Source organism: Pantherophis guttatus, chromosome 15 (assembly GCF_059756535.1).
Source record: "Pantherophis guttatus breed Tessera chromosome 15, ASM5975653v1, whole genome shotgun sequence".
Lineage (NCBI taxonomy): Eukaryota > Metazoa > Chordata > Lepidosauria > Squamata > Colubridae > Pantherophis > Pantherophis guttatus.
This window is the reverse complement of record NC_142077.1, coordinates 376,138-396,586: the sequence shown is the minus strand read 5'-3', so window position 1 is coordinate 396,586 and position 20,449 is coordinate 376,138. Positions and strand designations below refer to the sequence as shown.

Sequence of the window (20,449 nt, the reverse complement as noted above, 5' to 3'; positions counted from 1 at the left end):
AATGAAAATGCAGATACAAATGCATGCAGAATTAACACGTTTCAGCGTCAATGAAAAGAGCGATTGGCTGAACCATTGTGTTGAGAAGCATCATAAACTGGGGCACAATTCACTTAGCAACTGTCTCATTTAGCAATGGAGATTTTCGGCATAAAGCTGGGTATTACATGGACTTTGGGGCATCTCTTCCTGTCTGTTATTATTATATAAAATCTATTTTATGTATTTTTACACCTGTTACATTTTTATGACCTATTTTATATCTATTTTATTTGCTCACTATTGTTACACACGTGTACATGTATGTATATGTGCATGAATGTTTTATACATACATATATGTATGTATATGTATGCATGCATGTATCGTATGTTTTTCACCTGTTACCTTCTTCTGACCTACTTTACACCCATATCTGAGGGTTGAATACGCCCAGCTGAGGGTTGAGTGCCTGCAACTTGGAAAGGAGATTTACACCTGCAAACAGTCCGTTGCAACGGGCGCTTCACCGGGCGGAGCCCCGCCTGCGGGCCACTCACCAGTAGTAGGTGACCAAGCAGGCGGCGCAGCGGACGTTGGCGGGGCCGAGGCAGAGCTCGCAGCGCCGCTTCTTCTGCCGGGGCTGAGCCAGGGGCACCAGCCACTCCGTCTGCATGGCCATCTTTTCCCGCCGCCGTTGCTAGGGCACCGTTGCTAAGGGGGAGGCGGGCTTCCGGCGGCCGCCATCATGCTCGAGAAAGACCCATGTTATACGCCACGTCCGGTTATGATTCCCGGAACGGCGCTCCGGCTGGGAGGGGCGTGGCGCGCAGGCGCAATAAGCAGCGGCCGTCATGCCATTAAGCGCTCGGCTAGAAAGACCAAACCTTCAGGCTCCACTTCCGATTGTTTCCCGGAAAGGCGCTCTGTCTTGGATGAGTGTAAGAGGCGGGACTTTCCGCGGCGGCCATGGTGACATGAAGATTTGGCCGGAAAGACCCACCTTTTCCGGCTCTGCTTCCCGGAAGACCGCTTTGAGTAGGCCCCGGAACGACAGTTGTGCGCAGGCGCGGGAGGCGGGGTTTCCGGCCGAGGCGTGAGCAATGGCGGCTCCGGGGACGATGGCGGCGTCCTGGGAGCGGGAGGCGGCGGCTGAGGCGGAGCGTCGCGTCCGGGCCTGGGCGGAGGCGCAGCGGGCTGGCGGGCGCCGCGTGGCGCTGGTGACGTCCGGAGGGACGCAGGTGCCGCTGGAGGCCCGCGCGGTCCGCTTCCTGGAGAACTTCAGCAGCGGGCGGCGCGGGGCGGCCTCGGCGGAGCGACTGGCGGCGGCCGGCTACGCCGTCTGCTTCCTACACCGGGCGCGCTCGGCCTTCCCCTGGGCGCGCGCCCTGCCGCCTCCCGGCCCGGCCCTGCTGGACCTGCTGCGCGTGCACGAGGAGGACGGGGAGGTGCGCGTGCGCGACGGGGCGCTCCCTACCCTCCTGCCCGCCCTGCGCGCCTATGGACGGGCCCGGGACGACGGAGCCTTCCTGTCCCTGGAATTCGCCGGTCTAGCCGAGTACCTGGCCCTGCTGCGCGCCGCCGCCCGCGCCCTCGCTCCGCTCGGTGAGGTCCCTCTGGGAGAGAGGGAGACATGCAAAGGCCTTTACATAAAATGCAGGGAAAGGCAGGACGGGAAAGTAGTGAATGCAAGCCAGGCATGCGAAAACACGCTGGCACATGCAAAAATTTGTTATTAGAATAGTTGCAAGTACAGCTGATGCAATGCATGCAAACACTACGTGGAAGCGTACTATGACTAAGTTCTATAACATCGGTCCAAATATACCCAATACAATCCGTACAAACACTACACGCAAACAAGCTATGACAGTAACTGAAGTACAGTAGCTGCAAACGGAGCCAATACAATGCATGCAAGCAGTATTTAACACTATGACAGTAAGAGGAAATACAGTACATGGAAATGCAGTTTATGCGATTGGAACTTGTGAATTCTAGGCCTCTGTTAGGCACTGGATGACTTTGGGCCAGTCCCTGTTTCTCAACCCAACTTACCACATAGTCTTGTTCTGGGACAAATAGGAAGAAGGAGGAACATTATGTATGTTTTGCCAGCTTGAATCAATCTCTCTCTCTTTCTCGGTAGAAATCTAATAATAGCTTGCCGTATCAATTCAAAGTCGTACAGTTGTTATTAAAGTTTAGAATTGCCAGCAGGCAACGTAGCTTTGCTTTTATAGTTTTATTTTGGAAGGACGGAGCAGCTGGGTTTCCTTCCATCCCTGTGTTTTTCACACTCTCTGCCCCATCAGGTTCCAGTGCCATGTTCTACTTGGCAGCGGCTGTGTCGGATTTCTACATCCCTCCATCAGAGATGCCCGAACATAAAATCCAGTCTTCTGATGGGCCCCTCCAGGTAAGAGGAAATGATGTGGGACGCCCTTTCATAAGGATGGCAGCTGTGAGACACACAAGTGGGAGAATTTGGGGAGGAGAAAGCGGGGGGTGGCTGAGAGAGCTAGAAAGAAGGGCCAAAGGTGACAACTGAATAACAGAGTTGGACAGGACCTTGGAGGTCTTCTAGTCCAACCTCCTGCTCAAGCAGGAGACCCCATAGTATAGGGCCTATACCATTTCAGACAAATGACTGTCCAGTCTCCTCTTAAAAGCTCCCAGTGTTGGAGCACCCACTCCGTCTGAAGGCAAGCACTTCCATTGTCCTCACTGTCAGGAAATTGTTCCTTAGTTCTAGGTTGCTTCTCTATTTCATTAGTTTCCATCTGTTGTTTCTTGTCCTGCCTTCTGCTGCTTTGGAGAAGAAACCCATTAGGGGGCCATTAGTAGCAATCGTTGCTATTTCTTCTCTGGATCGAAAATGTGTTCCTGCCTTTTGCTAAATTCTCTCTGCTTCCCTTGTTGCAGATAACCATGAAGATGGTACCCAAAATGCTGTCTCCGCTGGTTAAGGAATGGGCCCCTGAAGCGTTCGTGATCTCCTTCAAGTTGGAAACCGATCCTTCAATCCTGGTTGAGAAAGCCAGGCAGGCCCTGGCCAAATACAACCACCAGGTGGTCATTGCCAATGCCTTGGACACTCGAAGGACCGCGGTGATCGTGGTCACTAAGTATTCGGAAACCCCGTTGTCCATTTCGGAGGAGGAAATCGCCCAAGGCATAGAGATTGAGGACAAGATTGTTGGCCACCTAGTATCCCAGCACAGAGCCTTTATGGAAAAATGATTCCCTGGTGGATAAATGTGAACTTTTCCAAGTTCTCAGCTATAAATTTAAGAACCGCTAGGAGCTGGTGATAGTGAAACTGGTGACACTGGAACACTTCTATTTCCTGTGAACAGCGATCTCTTAACGGGGGTCAAGGAGGCGAAATCTGACAGAGCTTCCTGGTTTCTTTGCACATCTCCAGGCCTGTTTGCTGCTCGTTGGTGGGAAAGTTTAAAGGACAGGAACATTCCAAATGACAACTCGCTCTGGTGTGTGATTGGTACAATCACACGGGTTGGCGTTTTGGAGACCAGACAGACAGCAACTTCTCTCTGTTTTTTTTTTGTTGTTGTTGTTGTTTTTGCTGCCTTGGTAAAAATCACTCAGGAAAACTTGAAAAGCATTCTAGTCAATTTCTGAATCTTATTCCATCTTGAATTAAGCCAGTTTGCACAAAATAATAGTTTCTGGGCCAGTATGTGGATTGTTGACATCTGGTATCCCAAAATTATTAATTGATCAAATAATAGATCCATTGGAGTTTGGTGGACCAGTAATGTTCCAATGTTGTCTTTTTCTTCCAAAATGTCTCCATTCGACCTTTTCTGGAGTTAATGTATACCTCTTCTCCTGCAAGAAAAAAAATCAAATGGCTAAAATCTTCCATCTCTTTGATGCCTTAGGAAAGGTGAATTTTATACAGGTAGTTCTTAACTTACGACCGTTCGTTTAATGACTGTTCCATGCTGAAAATGCTGAAAAAAGTGAATTGCAACTGGTCCTTGCACTTACAAACAGTTGCAGCATCCCCACGGTTACTGGATCAAAATGTGGGCGCTTGACAACCAGCATCCCAGGGTCATGTGATCACCACTCAGTTTTCCCAGGAAGCTTTTGACAAGCAAAATCAATGGAAGAGGCTGATTTGCTTAACGACCATAGCAAAAAAGGTCATAAAATCAGGCGCAACTCACTTAATGATTGCATTGCTTACTGATACCTCTTATGGTCGTAAGTCAAGGGATTCCTGTACTATGTTCACACAACCTGCTCAGTTCTGCCTTGCTTAAAATGGTTTTCTGGCTATGCTTTCGTGACACACCCCAGGTTAATCAAGCCACGTTAACGGTTTATTTGTTACGAGGACCCAATGGTAAAATCAGTTTCCTTGTGTTTGCAAACTCTATAACTGTCAAGGTTTTTGGATCGTGTTTTAAAAACTGACCGGAAAAAGGAATGTGATACTTGAGGAAGGCTGAGAAAAAGGAAGACAATAATAATAATAAAAAAATTGGAAACTAGACTTAAAAAATTGTATGCGTTGTTCTTGCTTGTCTTGTGCGTCTTTGGCTTAGCATGCGCTAGGCAAAACATGGGGTTTTTTTGACATGTGTACTCTATATTCATGGTGTGTTTTGTAAACCACGGTTAAAGCAGCTGGTTTCCTTGGTGCAATACTATTCAGGTGAGCTCTGAGCTCATTTATAATGCAGGGTCTGTCACTGGCCCTTGGTGCTGCTTCTTGGGGAGAAATTATCAGCAGAACAACATTTTCTCAATTGGAGTGGCTTTTAAGATGTGCGGACTTCCATTCCCAGCTTGCTTGCTGGGGAATTCTGGGAGCTGGAAGTCCACACATACTTAAAGTGGCCAAGATTGAGAAACCCTGCTGAAGAGCATCCTAGCACGATGGGACGTCCCTGGGATGATGCTGGAGCCTGAAACCTGGCTTGCATCCTTAAGACAAGCATTGCACGGGATCCAACGTCGTTTTAGGTCAAGGTTGCGTGTTGCTTTCTCACATGTATGCGTTCAGACGTTCCTTGTACCATATTTATAAACCAGGGTTTATCTTCTGTCTGTCTCCATTTTCAGGTGTGGGTCACGGCAGAGTGGGCTTCCTCCAGTAGAAGAGCGTCCCCCTTCTCATTTGGGGGCTCATCTCATTCCCACCACTTGCTAACCCCCCACCCCCGTTATCCTGAGCCCAGCAAAGACACGGTTGGCTTAAGTGCGAAAGAAATGGGAAGCGGTTTCTTTAAGGGGGCGTGGCCAGTTTCCAGGGCTCCCCACAGCGTCTCCGCGCGCCTAGACCGCGCGTTGCCATGGTTTCGCGGCCTGCTTTGCCGGCTACGGTCCCGCCCGGCCTGGCCGGTGCCGCGGCGCCCTCATGGAGGGAGGCCGGCCGGTGAGTCAGCCTGGGGGCCAGGAAGGGCGGCGGCGGGCGAGGCCTACATGCAGCCATTCTGGAGGCGGAGGGCGCAGGGGAGGGTAGACTGCTCCTGCCCGGGGGGGCTCCACTCAAGGCGCTGCGGTTGAAGAACGGACTCGCCATCGGGTTTTTTTTTCTTTTTTCCCCTCTAAATACGGCTATAAATATTTATTGACTGATTTTATTCCAGTTATATACACTCCCACGTTGCAGAAATGGGCAAGGATAGAACACACGCGTAATTTCCCTCCATATTTATGCATAAATGTATGTATATTATGCATATACACACACGCCCACATACACCGAACCCCGGAAGACCTATATTAAAAAGCAAAAATGTGGAAGGCTTGCAAAATTTATAAGCCACTGATATCACCTTGCAAGTGGGATGGCTAAATAAATAAAATAAAAATCATATATATATATATATATATATATATATATATATATATATATATATGCATGTGTATATATATGTATATATACATACATGTGTGTGTATAAAGTACACATGCATGAATACATAGGTGGATGGACTTCTCAGTGCATTGGGTTACAACTTCCATGCTCCCCAGCCTTGGACAGTGCTGGGTGGGGACGATGGGGATCTATTTGCTTAGAATTTACTTAGATTCGATTTCTGTCGCTGCTTCCAGAGTGGCAAGCTAGAGTTGGTTCAAACCATGGTTTGCCCTGGCTATAAGCCGTGTTATGCCAAGGCTTGTTGCCCAGCTGTTCAGCCATGCTGGCATCCTTGTAGAAGGGAAATGACTTGGGCTTCTGATGCTATTCTCTCTTCCAGCAGCCGGGGGAGGCCGAAGGAGGAGGAGATGCTGCCACCACCACCACCATCACCCCCTCGGAGACCCAGCTAGCCCACACGTGGCCCTGGTTCCTGCGTGGCCCGGAGGAGCTGCATTTCGCCTCTGGGGCATTGCTCCGTCAGCAGCTGGAGGAAGAGATGAGAGAGGTGGGGGCCCTCTTTGCACCGAGAGGAACCCCTCTGGAACGGTTAGGCAGCCCCAAGCCTTAAGGGGCACCCCCAGTTTCCAGGCACGCGTGGAAACTTGGGGAAATACCCAATTGCTCTCCTAAAATGTGTGTGGTTCATTAGTGGGGTAGATGCCCCACTGTGGGTAGTCCTCGGCTTACAACCCCTCTTGAAGCCAGAATTTCCGTTGTTAAGCGAACAGGTGTGAAATGATTTCCCCCTCATTTTATAACCTTTCTTGCCACTATTGTTAAGGGAATCGCTGCAGTTAAGTTAGTCACAGGGTTGTTAGTTGTCCCTTTACTTTTTCACCACCCTGGTAACTGGGGACTGGCTGTGAATCCTTTCAAGCCATCTTCAAGTTTAACCAGAGTGAGCGTTGGCTTCTAAATCAGACTTTTTGCTTCGCCTCTGCCGAAGTGGACTTCTTGGGAAGTGGAATGTAATTAGAATCACAGGGACCTTGGAGGTCATGTAGTCCAACCCCCTCCTCGAGCAGGAGACCTTATACCATTTTAGACAAACGGCTGTTTCCTGAGAACCTGAGTGATGGAGCGCTCACAACTTCCAGGGCTTGATTGTTGGAGAAGCTGACAAGGGGGTCAGCCGTGGGTTAGGCCATTGGGAGTGGCCGATGCCCCAGTTCGGCCTCTCGGACTGGTCTCCGGTTGTCCTTTAAGCCTCTCCAGAGACCGACGCAAACCTGGCCGTGTCTTTTTTGTTCTACATCCTGCTTTTCTTGGACCCGAGAGAGCCCATTCTTCGGGGCTTCTGGCTTTCCTGGCATTTTAGCCTCTTGGGTATGTGTTCAGTGTCGGATGCCCGCAGGGGACCTTCCTGTGCAAAATCCCTTGAAGAACGCGACCTCCACAGAGCAGCGCTTCCTGCCTTCTTACGCCCGTCTGATCTGGGGGTAGGAAAGAGCCCTGGGTGGGTTTCTTCCCTCTTTGTGGCCTTCAAAGCGGCGACTTAAGACAATAAGAGCCGCAGGTTTCTTGCAGGCCATGCCAAGCATCGCTTCCCTGGCTCGGCCGATGATCCGTTTCCTTTCCCCGCTGTCGTCATCTTGACAGGGGGGAAACCAGCTCTTGCCACCTGGCTGGGCGACCCACCGCTGCCCACCCTCCGGTTTGCAAAAACCTCCCTTTTCCTCCCGCTGAGAAGGAAGGGCAGGCCACGTCAGCCATCTCGGTCTTGCTTGACGATATCTGGGGACAGTTCGTTTCTTCTCGGACTTTGGGTCAAGGAAAGGGGAGAAGGATCAGAACGGAATTTAGGGGCGGGTGGCCTGCTCCAAGACAAAAGGGTAAAAATAGTATAGCTTGGTTGGTTGCAAAGGTTTGTTTTCGGGGCCGTGAACCGTCGGGTGAGTTGGGTCACTCTTCTTTGGCCCTGATCCCCCGTTGATGTGAGTTGTTGTCGTTCGGACAATGAAATCCGCAAACAGCCCCCCTTCTGTGACTGAAGGCCATGAATTGGGGGGCAACTTTGTTCAAGTATATATGCACTGAAGCAGTCAACAGAATAACAGAGTTTGGAGGGACCTCGGAGGTCTCCTATTCCAACCCTCTGCTCAAGCAGGAGACCCTGCGCCCTTCCAGACAAATGGCTGCCCAGTCTCCCTAAAGCTTTCTCTTCTGGAGCAGGAGATCCCGGTAGCTCTGTTAAATTCCTCTCTTTGAAATAAGTCACCACTAACCCATTGGAAAATAAACCAGATCCCAACTCTTGTCGGTGGTGTGTGTAGGGAGTGTACGGAGCCACCACCCCCCTTGTGGCGTTCCAGCCACTGACTAGGCAATGGGTCCCGTGGAGGGAGGGAGGCTGCTTGAATTTCTGATTATGCAGATTTCTGATCCGTGGAGGAGGAACTAAAGGGGTGGGGGAGTTCCTTGAGCAGAGCCAGAGTGCCACCTGGTGACCATCAGGATCTGGAAAGTTGGGTTTTTTTCAAGGTTGCTGTGGGGAATTCTAGGAGTCGAAGTCCACCCCATCTTCAAGCTGCCGGAGGTTGTGAAGTGCTGCCCTGAACGCTGGCAAGGAGGCTGAGAGACGAGCCTGTTGCTCAGCTGATAAAAAAACAGCGTCCCTCTCTCTAGAGTTTGGGAACTCTGTTTCTGGACCCTCCTCCTCCTTTTCAGGTGCAGAATTACGTCGATCACGTCCGGGCCTTGACAGAAGCGCGGGATGCTTTGGCAGCAGAATACGAACGGGAAAACGAAGAGCTGAGGATGAAGTTCACCCAGCTGCAGTTGGAACACGGTACTACCCTCCCTCGGCTGCTTTCCAAAATTTTCCAGGCCGGAGGGGAACTTCCTTGCAAGAGAGGCTGTGCCTCCTTTGGGCTGTTGCAATGCAACCTCTCACCCGTCCCATTCCTGCAGATAGGATAGAATAGAATAAAATAGAACTTTTTTATTGGCCAAGTGTGATTGGACACACAAGGAATTTGCCTTGGTGCGTACGTTCTCAGTGTACATAAAATAAAAGATACGCTCATCAAGATCGTATTGTAATGCAAGTCCACAAGGTAGACATCACAAGGCTGTGATGCCACAGTGCGTGGCTAGAGAGGACCCTCTCTCCTTTCTCTGCCCCCTCCTCTCTTTCTCCGCCGGCCCATCACATCCATGTCTAGAACTGACCGCTTGAGTGACAGTCGAGTCAAAGCCCTTTCAAGCCGACACACTGAAGTGGAAGGGATGCAGCTCAAGCTTTTACTCTGCTTATCCTTCAAAACATGGCTTCATCCAGATGCATTTTATTATTTTTTGAAATAATAGGCTGCTTTTCCCTTAGGAGCAAAAAGTGGCATGCAATTCTCCCTCCTCTCCAGGGAGGGAGGGAAGAGAGGACGAGCAACAGAGGAGGTTCTCCCACCCACCCCCGCCCCCTTTGCTAAGATAGTGGTCTACTAACTTGTGTTTCTCCCCAGAGTCTCAGCATAAGGAGGTGGCCGAGTTGCTGGCGCTGGAGGGCTTGGCCAGCATCGTCCACAGCAGCCCCAGTGAGCAGGTTGCCTACTTGCTGGTAGAGAGGAGCACTCTGCTGGAGCGGATGGAGGCGCTGGAGCAGGAGCTGGGAGCCCCCCACTGCCTGGGGAGACCCTGCGCAGCTCCCCTACAAGTGCAGGTCTTTCCTGTTCTGTTGGGGGGGGGGGGTTCACCGAGGAGGGAAAGCTTTAAATGCAGACACCATCCCCGCCCCCCAGGGCAGCTGAGATGGCACAGATTTCCCCGCTGCCTGCTTTCTTTGTCCGAAAGGCCAGCTGTTCAGTCATTAAGTGTTGCTTCCTTGGGCAGGGCCCACAGTTGAAATCCAGCTGGTTCTGACAGGTTCTGAGGAACTGGTAGTGGAAATTTTGAGCAGTTCGGAGAACCGGCAAATACCACCTCTGGCTGGCCCCAGAGTGGCTTTGGGAATGGAGATTTTGCAATATCCTTCCCCTACCATGCCCACCAAGCCACGCCCACAGAACCGGATTGGATTTCACCACTGGCAAGCCCCTAAGCGCCTGATAAACTGGTGGTAAATCAGCGCTCCCGTTAACTGACAAGAGTCCCATTTCCCAGACTTCAGTTGCTTCTCTGGCTATTTTTGTCCCTGCTTGGCCAACAACCTTAGCAGCTGTGAAATTGAATGCATGTCCTCGTTCGTTGCACTGGGAGGCTACCAAAGAGTTCGGGTCTTCAGTCTGGTCACACCAGCATTCCCGTTGCTAAATCGAGTGATGGTTAAGTCAGTTCCTAAAACCTTTAAAAACAAAAAAAACCCTTCTCTTTTGCTTTTCCCTCCCTGAAGGATGAATGGCATCTCTTCCATCCGAGGCTAGAGGAGGGACTGCACCAGCCACAACAATCCCTGCCCCACATCCAGGGGACGGTGAGCAAAAAAAAAAAAAAAAAAAAAAATGTTGAGAAAAATATGGAAAAAAGGCATCAGTCCAGTCAGAGAGTGGGGCTGTGATATATATATATATATATATATATATATATATATTTAAAAGATAACTCCTTAAAACCAATGGAGTTGGAACACGGGTTGCAACTCCAACAAAGAGCATACAGCTAGTCCTCAGCTTACAGCCATTTGGTTTAGTGACCATTCAAAGTTACGATGGCAAAAGGGATTTAGGGCCGTTTTTAATCCCGTTTTAATCCCGTTTTAATCCCGTTTGGGATTAACATTTGGAAGCTTGGCAACTGACTCATATTTATGACGGTTGCAGGGTCCCGGGGTCACGTATTCCTTTTTGCGACCTTCGGTCAAGCAGAGTCAACGGGGAAGCCAGACTCACTTAATGACCATGTTCCTAACTGAACAACTGCAGTGATTCACTTCACAGCTGTGTCAAGAAAAATCGTAAACCAAACCAAATCGTAAATCAAAACTCACTTAATAAATGTAAGCAGAAATTTTGGAGCCCATCTTGGACGTGAGTTGAGGACTACCTGTGTTTATTTAGGAGGTTCCTTCCAAGTCGCATTTCCCCCCAAAACTGAAGGCGGGCCCTTCCTTTGTCTCAAGAGAGGCCGTCAGGAGGCAACCCTCCTATGTGGGGAGAGGCCGCCTGTTGCGTCTCTGGATGAGCCTCCTTGCTCCTAGTCTGCATTGTGAAGATCTCTAGTCCTGGGTCATCTCCAACCTTGGCAACTTTAAGCTTCGCTGGCTGAGGAATCCTGGGAGTTGAAGTCCACAAGCCTTAAAGTTGCCATGGTTGGAGGCCTCTAGAACAACGACAACAACGACAGGATGTTATGCGCCCCTGGCCGTCCTTTCTGCCCCTCTGGCTGAGAGAGGGCTGATCTGTCCCCCAGCTTCCCTCGCCAGAAGAGCCGGCCGGAGGGCACCCCGTCTGGGAAGAGGCCGAGCGAGGTTTGGAGGGAGCCCCAGGCAGGCTCCGGAGCGCCCAGGGTGGGATCCCGGCGTTGAAGGAGCACCCGGACGCAGCCGAGGGAGAGCGAGGGAAGCTGCCTGACTCGCCTGGTAGGTCCTTCATTCCTTCTCCTCCTTTCGCTCTTCACCTTCTGTTCTTCTTGGAAGGCGACTTGGCTGGGGAATTCTGGGAGCTGAAGTCCCCCAATGGGCTGGGCTGGGCTGGGCCGGGACTACAATTCCCCAAACTTCCCTTGTCGGTGGGGGAACTCCGGGCACAGGGAGTCCTCCAGTTACAATGGATCACTTAGTGACCGATGTTAACAATGGCACTGAAAAAAAACGATTGCTTTTCTTTCACACTTGACGGCCGCCGCGGCCATCCCCCATGGTCACGTGATCAAAACTCAGGCACTTGGCAACTGACTCTTACGACGGTCGACGTGTCCCGGGATCACGTGATCCTCTCTGGCGACCTTCTGACAAGCAGAGTCAATGCGGAAGACCAATTCACTTAACGACCGAGTTACTAGCTTCACAACGGCAGTTAACAACTAGGGCAAGAATGGTCGTAAAATGAGGGCAAAACTCACTTAGTTGCCTGTTGCTTAGCAACAGAACCTTTGGGCTGAATAGTGGTGGTAAGTCAAGGACTGGCTGCATATTTTTTTGAAAAGAAATCTCTCTGGCCAGGAGCTGAGATCTGGCCAGGAACGTTGGGCAAGGAGGAAGAGAGGGCCCAGCAGCCGGTTGAACCGTTGGCAAAATCTTCACTCCCCAGAGAACCCTTCTCGGCCCTGGACCCTGATTCCGGCAGTAAGCAGAGAGGCCCGGCTGGCAGGGGAACATGGGAGGTGGAATCCTCACCGCTTCAAGCTGCCACGGCCGAGAAGCCCCAGACTGAACTCAGCCTCCCCAAGTGACCTTCCGATTCCTTCTAGCTGCGTCCGAGCTGTGGAAGGCCAGAGAGCAGAACCTCTTGACAGATAGACTGCTGCTGCGCAACCGGCTTTGCTTTCCGGAGGCAGAGAGACAGGCCTCTCTGGGGGGCTCAGTAGCCGGCAGAGAGGCAGCCAGCGACCTCGGAGGCTGCTTTAAGCATGTAGGTCACATCTCTTCTGTCTATCCCCTCCCTTTCCGATTCTCCCGGGAGGCTCTGCACATTCCCAATGGGTGCCTCCCATTTGGATCCTTCCAGCAGCCCTTGGAGGGGAGCCCTGCATCGGTTGCCCTTAAGGGTAGTCCTTGAGGGGTCCTTGGTGGTCTCTGAGCCTGGCCGTTTTCTTGCAGACATTTCATGACCCAGCTGGGTTACATCATCAGTGCTAGGCAGCCTGTTCTTCACTAATCCCTGTTGTGTTTGGATGAATTTTTTCTCCTTCCATTTCCTCCTCCATTGAACCTGCAGGAGCTGCACAGCTACAAGTCAGAACTTCTTCGTCTCTACGGTGAGCTGCAGGTGTTGCAGGGAGCCGCAGAAGAGAGGGATTTTCTGCACCTGACTCACGAGAAGCTGCTGCACAAGAACGGGCGCCTTGAAGCCAAGGTGAGCTCCGTAGCCGGCCCGGCCAGGTGCGGATCATGTGCCCAGAACAAAGTTTTGTTCAGGAGATTCTGCATTTTGATACGACAAAACTCGAAAGGGGTTGAGTGTTCCTCCATAGAAGATGGTGCAAACTCAAAAAGGAGGTAAGGCACAACTACGATTGAGCCCAATGTTTCTGTTGCTAAGTGAGACCGTTGTTAAGTGAAGCTTGCCCCATTTAACCACCTTTTTTGCCACAGTTGTGAAGGGAACCACGGCAGTCGTTAAGTTAGTAACACTGTGGTTAAGTGAATCTGGCTTCCCCCTTGACTTTGCTGGTCAGACAGTCGCAAAAGGGGATCACATGACCCCAGGACACTGCGACCGTCATAAATGTGAGTCAGTTGCTAAGCGCCTGGTCATGTGCAAAGTTGAAAAATTGTCATGTCACTTTTTTCAGCGCTGTTGTAACTTTGAATGGTCACTAAATGAAAGGCTTTAAATCAGGGTCTACCTCTAGAGTAGTAATCCAGACTCAGTGCTACCAGCCACCAAATTTTATTTATTTATTTATTATTTATTTATTAGATTTATATACCGCCCTATTCCTAAGGGACTCAGGGCGGTGAACAACGAACGATAGAAATACATGTAATACAAACATTAATAAAAACCAATTAAAATATACTAAACACTCTGGTCCTAGATAATATAAGACATCCCAGTTTAAAATAAAATCAAAAAGCAATATAAAGGGAAAAATTAGGCCAGGCCGGCCTGCTGAAACAGGAATGTTTTGAGGGCACGGCGGAAACTGCGCAGATCCGGAATCTTCTGTATTTCTGGGGGGAGCTCGTTCCAGATGGTGGGTGCCCCCACAGAAAAGGCTCTCCCCCTGAAAGACTGATCAAAAGGATGATTTTGTGCAGATAAATACAAACATTTTAGTGCTCATTTTGGAATGCAAGACTTCCCTTTGGTGCAAAAATGTAAAATTGGGCATGACTCATTTATAGCCACCTCACTTAGCGACAGATGTTGTGGTCGTAAGTTGAGAACCACCTGTACATTCAACCCGAGACAAATGTGTCGCGCTTTTCCGATGAAAACACAGGCGATGTAATTCAGCTCAACACACTTTGTGTTTGCTTAAATCTAAATTTAATAAATTTATTTGAAGAATGATCGACTTAATAGGTTGTTAATAATTTATTAAATACATTTATTTAATAAATTTAAGAAAATCCATTAAAAATAAAATCCGCAGGTGTTGGAGCTCTCCCACGAATGCGAGCGGCTGAACCAGCGTATCCTGAGGGAGAGGAAGGAGGAGGAGGGAGTTTTGGCAGGCAGACTCTCGTGCCCCGAATTTCCAGCCAGTGGGCAGGTTTATGAAGATCAGATCCTGAACCAGGGAGGAGATGGAGAGCCAATGTGGTAATTCGAACCCTCGACAGCCGGGGTTGTTTTGAGATTGGAACCTTCGAATACTTTAAAAGAAATCGATTTATGTTTCGAATGAAGATTCCCAGAGCTAAATTAGAAGGAAATAATTACACTTCTCACCAGCATAAACGTTTGTCTTAGGACAGGGCTGGTCCAACCTTGGCAACTTTTAAGATTTGGGGACTGGCTGGCTGGGGAATTCTGGGAGTTGCAAGTCCACAAGTCATAGGAACTTGATTGATATGCCTGTTTAGCACAGGCCTTAAAGATTGAATTTTTAATCACAATTTTTCATCCGCCCCATACCTGAAAAGGCTCCCAAGTGTCAAGAGATCTTACCTGGGTGCTGAGTTCGAAAGACATGACATGCGAGGAAGAGAGGGGTCAGAGGGAGAAGGAAAAAATAACCCCAGGCACCAACTTAACATCTGAAAAAAAAGATTCAGGAAGCAGCCGGACCTTTTGGGCTCTCTGAAGGGCTGCTGGGGGTTTTCTGAGAGAGGAGAGAAGGGACTAAGGCCCCCCTGCCCTCATTTTGTGAATTTCAGAAGCCTGAGCTGGAGGAGGTGGGGAGGGGGACCCTCCCCCTTTCTGATGTCACCCACTGACATGGTGTCTGGCCTGGTGGGTCCAGGAGGTGCCACTCGCCCCAAACAGCAGGGTTGCTGCAGGCACCCCTCTTCCTCCGTCCTCACGAAAGAGACCCCAAGAAGGAGGATCAAGGCACGGACTGCTCCAAAGAGCTCGGGCTCTCTGGGGGGAGAGCCTGGCCTTCTGGCGGGAGGGGGGCGGTATAGCACCTTTCCCCCTTTTCTCCCTCTGCAAAGCTTCTGCTGCCACAAAGAGGAAGGCGGGATTTTGAAACCTGCCTCCATATTTGTTGCTGCCGCTGGGACTACAGTTCCCAGGATTCCAGGCAGCATCGTCCCCGTCCCCTGTTGCCCCCCCCCCCCCCCAGGCGTTAACCCACCTTAGCCCATTATATGGCCGCCCATTCATTCTCAGCCACTCTGGGCGGCTTATTAATTTTTTTTTTAAAAAAAACAGGATAAAAAGACTAAATCAATACCCCCCCCCTTCCTGGTGTCAGCAATCAATCAATCAGTCAATCAAAGGAGCCACTCGATGGGCTCCATCCCAGACTGGGATGCTCAGGCCTGCTGGCAAAACCAGTTCTTGTGGAAGAGAGTCAAAAAAAAGGGGCCTGTCTTAACCTCCCACAGGGAGGGAGCCACCGCGGAGAAGGCCCTCCTTAAGAGAGGGGACCCATAACCTCTCCTGTCTGGGGGGGTCGGGGAGACGTCGCTGGGGAGGGTCCTTCCAATAACCCTAGCCATGTAAGGGCTTGAAAGGTGACAACCGGCACCTGGAACTGTCCCCGGAAGCCGCGGGGATCATCCTTGTGATTTAGCAGCCGACCATAAATGCTAAATGCCCCCTTTCGCTTTGTTCCCCCACCCCACCCCACCCTCTGACCCACAGCCTTCGTTTGTCCCAGGCCAGCCAGATGGGAGAGCTGGGGAAGCCGAGCCAGGCCAAGGAGGAAGAGGAGGGTCCCTCCTTCCTGAAGGAGATTCTGGCCGTGCAGCATCAGCTGAGTGCCCACCGAGAGAGGCACAGCGCTCCGGATCAGCCCTGCCCACCCCGGCCTGCCCTGGGAAGCGCCGGGGGGGACACAGAGCAGGTGCAGAGGGGGGGGCACCCTGTGGGGAAGGGGCTTCCGCAACGAGAGCCCCGTGCTGTCCTTTCTTTACCACCTCCCCTCTGCACGCAGGGACCCCCCCACAAGGGAGCCCTGCAGCCGCAGGAAGAGCCCCCGGGGCCGCTTTGGGGCCCCCGGCAGGTGCCGAGCTCCGTCGGTTCCACCAAGAAGCAGCTGAGGCTGGAACAGGAGAGGAGCTTGGAACTCAGGCTACAGAATCTGCAGCTGCAGCAGGAAAACATTAAGGTGGGCTGCTGGGGGTGGGTGGGGTGGGCCTGGTGGAGGAGGGGCGGGAGGGCTCCCTTGCAGGTTTCTGTGGTCACTCCGTCAGGGAGAAGCCACTGAGGACGCTTCAGTTCGGGTGGGGGACTGATGATGTTCCCTAGTTGGGTCATGAAAGGTCCTCAAGGAAAGAGCCCAGCTCAAGAGAGATCAGGCGTCAGGAGCCCCTCCAGCCGCCCGTCCTGGGGGGGCCCTCCGAGGGCCTCTCCCCCTCCACCGCCCCTCCCTCTTCAGGTCCAGGCCGAGCTGAGGCAAGCCCAGGGGAAGGTGCTGGAGGCCTCCAAGGCCTGCAGGGCTCTGGCCTCGCAGGGGGAGCTCAGCCAGCAGAAGGCGAAGGAACTGGAGCTGCAGCTCCTCCAGCAGTCCCAGGCCGCCAAGCAGCAGAGCCGCCTGCGGGAGCAGCTGACCCAGGAGAGCCGGAGAGCCGCCCAGGCCGAGAAAAGGGTGAGTGGCCCCAGCGCACTTCGGCCCTTAAGCCCATGGTCGTAAGTCGAGGACTGCCTGCACCGAGGCCTTTGCCCGCTAGGGACGCTTCTCCTTTTTAAAAACGGGCCCATGTTGCTGCAGGAGTGAGACCCGGCCCCATTGGGGGGGGGGGGGGGCATCTCCCCTAAAGTCAGGGCTTCGGCGTCTCCGTGTCCTTCCCAGGTGCAGGAATTGGAGCAGATGCTGCAGGAGAGCCAGCAGCTGTCGGAGACCCAGGCCGCCCTGGGCAGGAGGCAGCTGGAGGAGGAGGCCAGGGAGGCCAGAGCCAAGGAGGCCGAAGCCCAGCACTCTCTGCAGGAGGAACAGAAGATGCGGTAGGAGAACACCCCACACCCCCCGGCCAGGGTTCTCTTTTTTCTCTGCCCCCTTTTGGGGGTCCAGCTGGGAAAAGAGTCGACTTGCCTCTCACGGCAAAATACAAGAGACAGGAGGGGCTGGAGGTTGGGAGGAAGGAGACCAGGATGGATGGATGGATGGATGGATGGATGGATGGAAGGAAGGAAGGAAGGAAGGAAGGAAGGAAGGCGTAGTCTGATTGTGGAGCAGGGTGGGCAATGCTTCCCCCGAGTAGACCCCCCACCCACCCCTGGCCTCTTGCAGGAAGCGGCTGGAGCAGCAGTGGGAAGAGCAGCAGCAACAGCAGCGGAGACTCTGGCGGGAGAAGGAAGCCCAGCTGCTCCAGGCCTTGGCTGACCGGCAGGCCCAGGCCCAACAGCAGGAGGGGCAGCTGCGGGCCCTGGAGGACGAGAGGAGGGCCCTCGCCAAGGAGGTCAGCGGCCTTGAAAGGTGGAGGAGAGAAGTCCCCCCCCTCTTCTTCCTTCCTTCCTTCCTTCCTTCCTTCCTTCCATCTCCTCTATTTCCTTCCCTCCCTCCCGGGAACCCCACTGAACCCCTGCACCCCCAACCCCTTCTCTGCAGCACCTGCAATCCCGGAGCCACAGCCAGAGGCTCTCGGAGCAGCTCTCCGCCCTGCAGCAGGAGAAAGAGGCTCTCTGTGAGGAGCAGAGGCAGATCCTGAAGCAGGTGGACGTCTCCCTCAGGTGAGCCTCCGCTTTGCCTTGGGCTGTCTGGTTCCTCCAGGGCCGAGGCCCCCTAAGCCCTCCCCTCCCACCACCCCCGCCTTGCCTCCCCAGGAAACAGAGCGAGCGGCGCCTCCGGCACAAAGCCCGGCTGCGGCAGGTGAAGGAGACACTGCTCGGCGAGGTGAAGCTGCGCGAGACTCGCATCCGGCACTTGGAGAATGAGGTGCGGCTCTCCAAGAGCCAGGCCGAAAAGGTAGAGCAGCCCCACGGCGGCCCTCCCTCCGGGGGGGGGGGGGGGGGAACCTTCCGCTTGGGCTGAGCTAGGCGAGACCCTCAGTCCCCTCCTGGAAAGGTCCCCAGGCCGGATGGGCCACCTTAAGCCTCACCTGCCGGAGCCCCCCCCCTCCCTCCCCACCAGGGGGAGCCCCTCTCTGCAGGGCGGCCTGTTGAGCGCAGCGGGGGATGCGGCTTTTGCACCCAGGACCAGCTGCTGATCCGGCGGGTGACGGGTGAGAACGAGAGCCTGTTCCGAGAGAAGCGGAAGAGCCTGGAGCAGCTGCACAGCCTGGAGGAGGCCAAGCAGAGCGACGGCCAGGCCCTCTGCAGCCTCCAGAGCAGGTGGGAGACCCCCCGGGGGGCAGGGCAGGCAGGGCTGGTGCTGCAGAAGCCAGATAGGCCCCCTTCTTCCTCCAGAGGGACCCAGGGACAGGCAGCCTCTGCTCTGGGGGCCGAAAGGGCAGCAGACTGGATGAGAGGAAGTGAACAGAAGGGAAGGGATAGGAAAGAATAAAGAAGGAAGGAAGGAAGGAAGGAAGGAAGGAAGGAAGGAAGGAAGGAAGAAAAAGAGAGGGAGGGAGGAGATGGGAGGGAAGAAGGAGATGGGAGGGAAGAAGGAGTGAACAGGAAAGAAGGTTGGATGGATGGATGGAAGGAAGGAAGGGAAAAGAAGGAAGGAAGGAAAAGGAGGGAGGGAGGAGCAGGAAAGTAGGTAGGAATAGGAAAGAAGAAGGGAAAGGAAGGAATGGAGAAGGAAAGTAAGGAAGGAAGGAAGAAAATGACCAAAGGGAGGGAGTTTTTGGGGGCCCCCCACCCCAAGCCCCTTCCCTCCCTCGTTCCCAGAGTCCAGCTTTTGGAGGGGGAGAACCAGCAGCTGCAGGACCGGACCCTCCAGCTGAGCCTGCAGGTGGGGATCCTGGAACGGGCCCTGCGCACCATCCACGTCCACAGCTTGCAGGTAAGCTGCCCCCCTCCCCCCGCTCGTCTTCGCGGCCCCTGTGGTTACCCCTCTCCGAAGCTCAGCAGGTCCAGACCTGGCTGGTCCCGGGATGGGAGACCACAAAGAGGTCTCCCGAGAGCAGAGGGCTTGCGGTCTGCGTCTGCCAGGAGACTGGAAGAGCCCGAATGTCTCACGGGTGGATCAGGCCCCCTTTGCAGGACTTAAACCGACCGCCTTTGGGGTGCGGTTGTGGGTGTTTTGTTCAATCTCTCCGCAGGAGCTCAAAAGCCTCGGCTTCCCCGAATGCCCACTGCAGAGGAAGCTCCTGCCCTTCCCCGGCTTCAGGTACCGCCCCAGGCAGCTGTGTCCGTGAAGCGGCAGGGACAGCCGGGACGGGACGGGACACCGACGCCATGCGCTCCCTCCCCCCGCAGCAGCAGCCGGGATGGCATGGCCGGCCGTCCTTGGCACACTCCCCCCCCTCCCCTGAAGCCTCAGTTTCCCCCTGGAGGTTCTTATCATTTCAGGCTCCTGCCTTTGGGCCACGCGAGGCAGGGGAGCAGAAAAATAAAAGCAGACCCCTAAAATCCGACACAGGGAGAGTCAATCATTGTGGAGGTTGGCAGAAGGGGAGTCGGCACTCTGTGGGGAGGGGCCCGAGAAACTGAAGACGGTCACTTCAGGCCATCCGGGCCCCCAGGACCCTCAAAGCATGCCTGGCAAACGGGGGCAAGGGGGGAGGTCTCTGGGTGGGGGCACCAGGTGCTTCTGAAATCCTCTTTCATTGGGATCGAGTCTGGATGCTCCATTGGAGCAGTTTGAATGGGGGGGGGGGGGCTACCCAGACCGCAACACTCCAAGGGGACCCAGCAAGCTAAGCGGAGCCTCCCTGTCTAGGAGCAGTCTACCTTCGAAGAGCAGTTAGAACTCTCTTTGTGGCTGCTTCTAATCTATTGTCTCTAAAGCCAAGATGGAGCTGAAGTCGGGCCTTTCCCTTTCAGCTTCTCGGTCACCAGGCTTTCGGACCCCGGCGGCCATCGCCAAGCCCTGAAAGACGGGCAGCCGGTGGAGCCCGGGCAAAAGGCCCTGCTCTCCCCTCTGGCCTTCCAGAGCTCCGGCATCGGCTACCTGAACGTCTCTGTCCCCAGAAAACCGGCCAACTTCTGCGAAGACCAGCCCAGCCACCCCGTTGGCTGAAGGGCCCTGGCCGGCGAAGAGCAAGCACCTGGAAGCCTCTCCCCGTCCGCGGCTGGCCGCCTTTTTACCGTACACCGGGGTGCCTTCTGAGACGGACTGGCTTGGGGGAGGGGGGGGGGAAGGTGAATGTCAAGTGTATTTTTTAAACAATAATTATTTGTTTCTACAGCTGTGGCCCTCCGAGTCCAGTTTGTGCCCTGGAGTGATTGAGAGAGAGGGAGGGAGGGAGGGAAAGGAGGAAGAAAAGGGAGGGAGGGAGGAAGAAGGGAAGGAAAGGAGGGAGGAAGA

General features: G+C 53.4%; 3 protein-coding genes across 13 annotated transcripts in view; 2 read left to right on the top strand and 1 right to left on the bottom strand.

Moving 5' to 3' along the window:
- The window catches only part of ZMYND12 (zinc finger MYND-type containing 12), a 58,086-nt gene extending 57,106 nt beyond the window's left edge, over positions 1 to 980 (bottom strand). For 2 of the 3 annotated variants that reach the window (XM_087879468.1, XM_087879467.1), the window contains exon 1: positions 540 to 894. In XM_087879468.1, coding sequence (XP_087735594.1) covers positions 540 to 661 — 122 coding nt within the window. In that variant the 5' untranslated portion in view covers positions 662 to 894. Of the gene's footprint in view, positions 1 to 539 lie in introns of all 3 variants that reach the window. The other variant, XM_034424267.3, reaches the window with a different exon arrangement.
- PPCS (phosphopantothenoylcysteine synthetase) lies at positions 962 to 4,516 on the top strand. Its single transcript, XM_034424280.2, has 3 exons — positions 962 to 1,584; positions 2,295 to 2,398; positions 2,905 to 4,516. Exons 1-3 carry the CDS (start codon positions 1,083 to 1,085, stop codon positions 3,220 to 3,222), a joined length of 924 nt encoding a protein of 307 aa, XP_034280171.2. The 5' UTR covers positions 962 to 1,082; the 3' UTR covers positions 3,223 to 4,516.
- A 722-nt stretch (positions 4,517 to 5,238) lies between these two features.
- Positions 5,239 to 20,329, top strand: CCDC30 (coiled-coil domain containing 30). Of its 9 annotated transcripts, none has more exons than XM_087879449.1 (21): positions 5,239 to 5,392; positions 6,225 to 6,389; positions 8,552 to 8,672; positions 9,346 to 9,542; positions 10,212 to 10,292; positions 11,228 to 11,396; positions 11,979 to 12,101; positions 12,227 to 12,387; positions 12,694 to 12,831; positions 14,078 to 14,247; positions 15,739 to 15,940; positions 16,031 to 16,204; positions 16,475 to 16,684; positions 16,889 to 17,040; positions 17,327 to 17,495; positions 17,645 to 17,766; positions 17,860 to 18,001; positions 18,230 to 18,366; positions 18,868 to 18,982; positions 19,242 to 19,309; positions 19,966 to 20,329. In XM_087879449.1, exons 1-21 carry the CDS (start codon positions 5,375 to 5,377, stop codon positions 20,159 to 20,161), a joined length of 3,030 nt encoding a protein of 1,009 aa, XP_087735575.1. In that variant the 5' UTR covers positions 5,239 to 5,374; the 3' UTR covers positions 20,162 to 20,329. The 9 variants fall into 9 exon arrangements, with proteins under 9 accessions (XP_087735575.1, XP_087735573.1, XP_034280138.2 ...); XM_034424247.3 differs by having other exon boundaries at positions 5,249 to 5,392; positions 6,222 to 6,389; XM_087879448.1 differs by having other exon boundaries at positions 5,281 to 5,392; positions 6,222 to 6,389; positions 18,167 to 18,366.
- Positions 20,330 to 20,449: the final 120 nt, after the last annotated feature.